Here is a 7,068-nt window from a genome sequence, read left to right on the forward strand (position 1 = left end):
GGGTTCATATTTGTTGTCTGTACTGCCCATGTACCTCTCTATGTCTTTCTCATCCTCAGTGCTGCCATATTGGTCACTCACATTTGGTACACTGCCCTTCTCTTCACCCAAATCAGTATTTATCTCTATCTATCTAATAGCGTAAAACCAGTTTCTTTTAAGACATTCATGCCATATTACCATTTGGACGTAGTAAGACAATTCCATTGCTTATGAGAAATGTTACTTTTATAAAAATAACTCAAAGCTAACAATCAATGAGCATTCTTATTCAGTATATTAAAAAAAACTCTGAAGTATCTTCTTACCTTCATAGGCTGTCCCACACCAAATACAATACAGATGTTCTTCTCTTAAATAGCTAGTTAATATTTGTAATTTTTCCAGAACCTAGATATAGGATACAAGCATATTAACAGTTTATTCTGAACAGAACTTGGTTTTCTGAAGTCCCTTACATCATGCTGAATTCACCCAAGGCCACAATTTTCTGCTATATTCTCAAGTTGATTATTAGAGGTGCCAAGGGTACATGTTAGCACAATGTGTCCCAGTTTACCAGCCACCTTCAGATTTTCACAAGTCTGCCAGATACAACAGAGACCACTTGTTTAGAAATTGTTTTTTGGCTGGCTCTATTGAAATCAGCATCACTTAAAAACCCCTTCCACCTTCAAGGAATCTATCTCCCCCATTGGATAAAAAAACCAAACTCACTGCCATAGAGTTGATTCTGATTCACAGAGACCCCCCACTAGGTTTCCAAGGCAGTTAATCCTTACAGAAGTAGATTGCCTGATCATCCTTTTGCAGAGCAGCTGGTGGGTTAGAACTGTCAACCTTCCGGTTAGCGGTCAAATGCCTTAGACACTGTACCACCAGAGCTCTTCCCTACATATGGATATGAGGGTACATAATATTTTCTTTTGCCATAAAAGCTTTCATTAATGGTCTCTCAGTTAAGTGGAGCAAAGGCTTTTCAAATGATGGATGTTTTCTACAAAATTGTATATAAGTAACTAGTAACATACATTCCTTTCTTGCATTATCTTCACTTTCTTTAGATTGTGTTGTTTTGTTTATTGGGGGAGGTGTGCTTATTAGAATTGCTTAAAGAAGTGTAACAGGAAACAAGGTATAAATTAAAATAATTTCCATTTGCAACAAATCCATCAACACATCCTAAGGTAAAGTGAGAGAGCAAACAGAAGCTAAAGGTAAAACTTAAATGAGTTTTGAATGGGGGCTTAGAAAATAATTCTGTAAATCAGTGGTTCTAAACCAGGAGTGATTCTTCCCCTCGGGGGACATTTTACAATATCTGGAGATATTTTTGGTTGTCATGAGGGGCGTGGAGTTGCTACTGACATCTAATGGGCAGAGGTCAGGGATGGGGCTAAATGGTTCACAATGCACAGGACAGTCCCCACAACAAAGGCTGATCCAAAATGTCAATAGTGCTGAGGCTGAGAAACCCTGCTGTAAGGGAATTGGTGCCAAAACATACGCTTAAATCTTCACTCTTAAATTCATCTTCATCTTGTTGTTTTTCTTCCTCTTCTTCACTCTCTTCTTCAGGCCTCAACCAATACCATGCCTCCCTGGGAGTCTGAATATTCTGAAAAAATAGAATTAGTCTCAATTATACATAACTAAGCAGTGCTGGTAAGACTATCACTAGTATATTCACTTTACCATGCATTCATTCTTTCAATAAATATTTACTGAATGTTACTTCAAGAATAAGGCACTGTACCATAGACTATGGGGATACAAAATTCATTTACAATATTGTCCCCAAGTTACTGACTGTCTAGTAGAGAAGATAATCTATGGGCATAAAACAATATATATAAGTTAGAAAATCTTAAGTGTCATGAAATAAGTGCAAAGCAAGGTACTATGGAAATACAGAGGAATAAGAGAGATTGCTTATAAACCAAAAAAGAAAACAACCAAATCTACTGCCATACAGTTAATTGCGACTCAAAGCAACCCTATAAGGCAGAGGAGAACTGCCCCAGTGTGTTTCTAAGACCATAAATCTTTAGGGAGGCAGAATGCCTATCTCTGTCCCACAGAGCAGGAGCTCTGGTAGCATAGTGCCTAAGGCACTTGACTGCTCACCAGAAGGCTGGCGGTTCAAACCCACCAGCCACTCCTTGGAAGGAAGGTTGGGCAATCCTACTTCCGTAGTGATACTGCCTCGGAAACCCAAGGAGGGGCCGCTATGAGTCGGGGCCAACTCGACGGCAAACAAAAACAACAACAACAGCTCCCACAGAGTGGCCATCAGGTTTGAACTTCCGACCTTTTGGTTAGCAGCCAAATGCTTTAACCATTGCAGAGAGCTCTTAGATTACTTCTAGCAATCTATTTATATATGAGGGAACTTCTAGTACAAACATCTTTTGAGACTTTAAATGAAGTCATTTTTATTTTGATGGTACCTGAATCCCTAAGATAATAGCCAAGACAGAATTTTGTAAACCATTAAAATTGGAAATGAACAGCAGTCAACCTTGATTTCACTACTTAGAGACACATAAAGTAATGAACATGGACTGAAAATAGGCTATTCTGATTAATCAAATATTCTGGTGAACAAAATAGAATTTCCATACATACCAAATCCAAAAAACTCATTGCCATCGAGTCCATTCCAACTCATAGTGATCCCCATTGGGTTACAGAAGTAGATTGCCTCATCTTCCTCCCATGGAGCGGCTGGTGGGTTTGAACTGCTAATCTTAGGGTCAGCAGCCATATGCCTTACCCACCGTGCCACCAAAGCTCCTTTTCATACAATGCAGTGCTGAGTAATCAACATTCAAGTAAGCAGAGGACAATTAAATGTATAAATGTTATTTAACCTTCACTGGATAATTCAGATAACTCAGGTGTCTGCAGTGAACAAGTCATTACTGTGAATGTCAATGATCATATGTCAGTACAGCAGCCTAAAGGAAAGCTTTAATGGCTAGAGAACTAGATAAAACAGACTTGGAGTTCATTTCAATTTTTTTAAATAAAAATATACAGCAAAATCATAATGGGGCTAAAACAATTTACCCAAGTGGAACTGGGTAAAAGGCTTACCTTCTGGGTATCCAACTGTTGACAGGCTCGCTGGCTTCTTTTAAGGTCTCCTTCCAGCTTCATTTCATCTTGTTTATATTTAAGTCGCATTCTAATTAAAAGAAAAAAATTGTACACATATGGTTTACACATGCTCTTTAATCATCTTATATACCTGAGTACCAGAAAATATACCACAATAAAGAAGAGATGAAAGAATTAGTTCACATAAAGATTTACCGAAACTGTTCTTCAGCTTTTTCTTGGGCTTCATTTTTCATGTGAACCTTTCTTCTGTAGCTTTCTAATTCTTCCTCTGCTTTTCGTTTTAATAATGCCTCATGACCAATGCCACTTTTCCCTGTTCAAACAGAACACTCAGATGAGAATATTACTGACATTGTATTTCACCATATGACAAATGAAGTATTTACTTATTTTGAGTACAATCATTCAAAATCATTTGACAAGAGTAATAGGAGGAAACACTCAGATTAACAAAACAAAACAAAATACTCAAACAATCTTATTTTTACAAAGATCATTAGTCTCATCTAACATAACACTACTACACAAATTGGGCATGAAAATTACCTTTAATCAGGCAATAGCAACACCTGTCTTACTTTTAAGGAGCTCTGCTGATGTAGTGGGTTAAGGCATTTGGCTGCTAACACAAAGGTTGGCAGTTCAAACCCACCAGCTGCTCCATAGGAGGAGGATGAGGCAATCTACTTCTGTGAAGATTTACAGCCTTGGAAACCCAATGGGGGTTGCTATAAGTTGGAATTGACTCGATGCAATGGGTTCAGTTTTGGTCATATTTTTATATAAATGTGTACAAATAAAGCATTTTTTTTCCCTCTTGAACTGTTAAAAGAAAATCACGAATCTAGCTCATAATACTTTAGGACATTTTAATAAATAAAAAGCATTGTGGTTTAAATGGATAGCAAGACATTTTTCTCCTTTTTTTATGATTTAATTATTTTTGGTTATCTTTAAATATTTTTATTTTGATGTGGGTGAGAGTTATGATTTAAATTTTCTATTGTATTTTTAAAGGTTTTAGAAGTTTAACAAACATTTACTGAGGACTTCCAATGATAAGAACTGTAGCTATAACATCATAAAAAAGTATGAATTAAGCAAATATAATGACCAGAACTTAGCCAAAGTTATTACTGGAATTGACATATCAAACTTGTATTAGGCCAATGTTTACAGCCAAAATTAAATAATAATATGGTCAAAAATAACTACATACCTGTTTTGACATTGAATGGAATTGGTTCAACAATACCACCTCCTAAAAAAGAGAAAATACAAATTACTTTAGAAAATCTTCCTCAAACTACAGTAAAGTATAGCATGCAATTTTACAACACTCTATGTGTATCTTCTCTAGTTTCAATGACATTCAAAACTGAAAGCTGAACATCAATACAGTCATCCCTCAGTATCCATGAAGGATTGGTCCTAGGACCCCTGAAGGTACCAAAATCTGGGGATTTTTATAAAATGGGGTGGTATTTGCATACAACCTCCCCACATCCTCCTATACACTTTGTCTCTAGATTACTTATAATAGTAATACAACGTAAATGCCATGTAAGTAGCACTTTATGTTCCCTCTTAGCCTTTGAAGAGTTAGTTGCTTTTATCACTTAATTGGCTTAACATCCACCCACCCCCACCCTGGCCTAGTATTTTCAATCTAGGGTTGGCTGAGTCCTTGGATATGGAACCCACAGGTTCAGAGGGCCTACTGTACTCTATGATCAATTACCTCTCCTGCCTTATAAATGCTTAATCCTTAACAAGACTGACTCATAGCCTCTAGGCTACCTGAAGGTGGGGCTCTGTTACCATTACTTGCTACTGAGTCAATTCCAACTCATACAGACTCCATGTGTATAGGACAGAACTGCTCCATAGGGTTTTCAAGGATATGATCTTTCAATCTGGTGGCCCAGTGGTTAAGGCACTCAGCTGCCAACTGGAAGGTTGATGGTTCAAACCCACCAGAAGAAAGATGTGGGAGCCTCCTCCCATAAAGATTTCACCCTTGGAAACCTAACGGGGTGGTTCTTCTCTGTTCTATAGGGTCGCTATGAGTTGAAATTGGTTTGACAGGAATAGGTTTGGTTTTGGATCTTTCGAAAGCAGATTGCTAGGACTGTTTTCCAAGGTGCTTCTGGATGGGTTTCCAACCACCAATCTCTTGGTTTGTAGCTTATTCATTCATGCCACCCAGGGAGTCCGCAAAGTGGAATTTTAAGAAGTGAAAATATTGCTACTGTAGGTCGAAAAGGGTAAAAGTCCTAAGGGAAAGCAACGCCTTGCTAGGTGGAAAGTAAAGCAATTGAAATGAAGGCCATAAGGAAAGAAAAACAGCTTACAAAAATTAACAGTGTCTCCGAGTTCCGGCAAGGTAGCGCACAAGGCAGAAAGACTGCACAGACCCTCTTAAACAAAGAAAAGGGAAACCAATTAACACAGACAGAAGATAATCTTGGACCCCTGAGCCTTGAAGGGAAGAATATAGAAGTGGACTAAACCCCAAGTAGCAGAAGAATTTGCGTGAAAATACCAAAAAAGGAGACATACGGAGCTGCGGTCTGCAGCAATCCTGAGTGATCCTGACGGCATAGACAGCTTGGAGATTCCAGAGTGGTGGTAGGACCTAAGAATTAACCTAAAAATCAGCCCTGCTAGCCAGGGACTGCACAGTGAACTGCTCTGGTGGCTGGGGAATAAAAGGAGAAGGTGACGAGAAAGGCAGGCTGAGCTGTGGACTTTTGCCAGTCTGGAGGATGCCGCCATTTTTAAGGTTTAAAAGCAGCTTGGCTATTTTGGATATTTACAGAGATGGCGCTCTCGTAGATTCCTGGGGCTTAAGAACACGTTCTGCTTTCCAGCAACACCAAGGACACTCCAGACCTGCAAGACTGAAAAGGTACGACATTCCCCTTGTTACTCTTATACCCCACACCTGCTTGGTGAACGTAAGAGTGGCAATCCCCCACTCCCACCTACCCCCTGGGCCCACAGGAACTCCATCACAGTCTGTGTGCTCAGATGGAGCCTGGGTGCCCTGCCCTGTCCGATTTTTTTTTCTACTTTTTTATTTTCTTCGTTTCATTTTCTTTTTTCTGATGACTAATTTACTTGTATTTGTCTGTTTTAAAACAACGATTATTATTAATACTTTTGTCCTTTTTACTATTATTCTTAATCTTCCCCTCCAAGGTCCTAGTTTTCAACATTTTTTTCTTTTCCCTGTTCCTGATTGAATTTTTTTTTTTCTCATTTAAGTGTTTGTTTTTCTTCTCCCCTGTTTTTTCTTGTGGTTAACCCCGTTCCTTGTTTTTCTTTTTGCATTTTTCCCATTTTTTTTGTTTCCTTCATTATTCTCCTTATCGACTTTTTTCCTCTTAGTGCACTATCCCCAGATATTGCAGGTTTGCTTGTTTCTTCTTCTTCTTTTTCCCTTTTTTCTTAATTTGGTTACTGTTCCTGTGTGACTACATGGTGTGTTTTTTTGTCCATGTACTTTTAGTTTTTTGATCATTATTCAATTGTAATTAGTGTCTAACTGAGTGGGAGATAACAATAGTCTCCATAAGACACAACTACACCCACACCTCCTGCAACTTCACTCACTGAGCGAGAGCCACTACCTCCTTCTCCACCAATGGGCCAACGATAAAAAACCACCAAGAAGAGACTGAATCACCCTTGGCTGCTCTTCACAAACAGCTAACAGAGATCTAAATACAACAACGCCACGATGCCTCGGAGACTACAGATGACCATAATCCACACAAAGAAGCAGGATAAAGTGGTAGAAACAAGGGAGCAGGATACAGACCCAGAACACATCCCTGAGGAAGAAGCAGCACTGGAACTCTCTGATAAGGAATTCAAAAGAATTATATTTAGGTATCTTCAAAGGATTGAGAGACAGACCAAAGAAAACACAGAAAA

At 38.6% G+C, this 7,068-nt stretch overlaps 1 protein-coding gene across 1 annotated transcript in view; it reads right to left on the reverse strand.

The window, feature by feature from the left end:
• The window catches only part of GPATCH11 (G-patch domain containing 11), a 17,612-nt gene that overhangs the window by 1,650 nt on the left and 8,894 nt on the right, over nt 1–7,068 (reverse strand). The window contains exons 4-8 of the mRNA XM_007945072.2: nt 4,346–4,387; nt 3,319–3,439; nt 3,100–3,190; nt 1,508–1,618; nt 309–390 (exon numbers count right to left, since the gene is read on the reverse strand). Coding sequence (XP_007943263.1) covers nt 309–390; nt 1,508–1,618; nt 3,100–3,190; nt 3,319–3,439; nt 4,346–4,387 — 447 coding nt within the window. The remainder of the gene's footprint in view (nt 1–308; nt 391–1,507; nt 1,619–3,099; nt 3,191–3,318; nt 3,440–4,345; nt 4,388–7,068) is intronic.

This window comes from Orycteropus afer, unplaced genomic scaffold (genome assembly GCF_000298275.1).
Source record: "Orycteropus afer afer isolate SDZICR_OR568_19922 unplaced genomic scaffold, OryAfe1.0 scaffold00131, whole genome shotgun sequence".
NCBI classification, from domain to species: Eukaryota; Metazoa; Chordata; class Mammalia; order Tubulidentata; family Orycteropodidae; genus Orycteropus; species Orycteropus afer.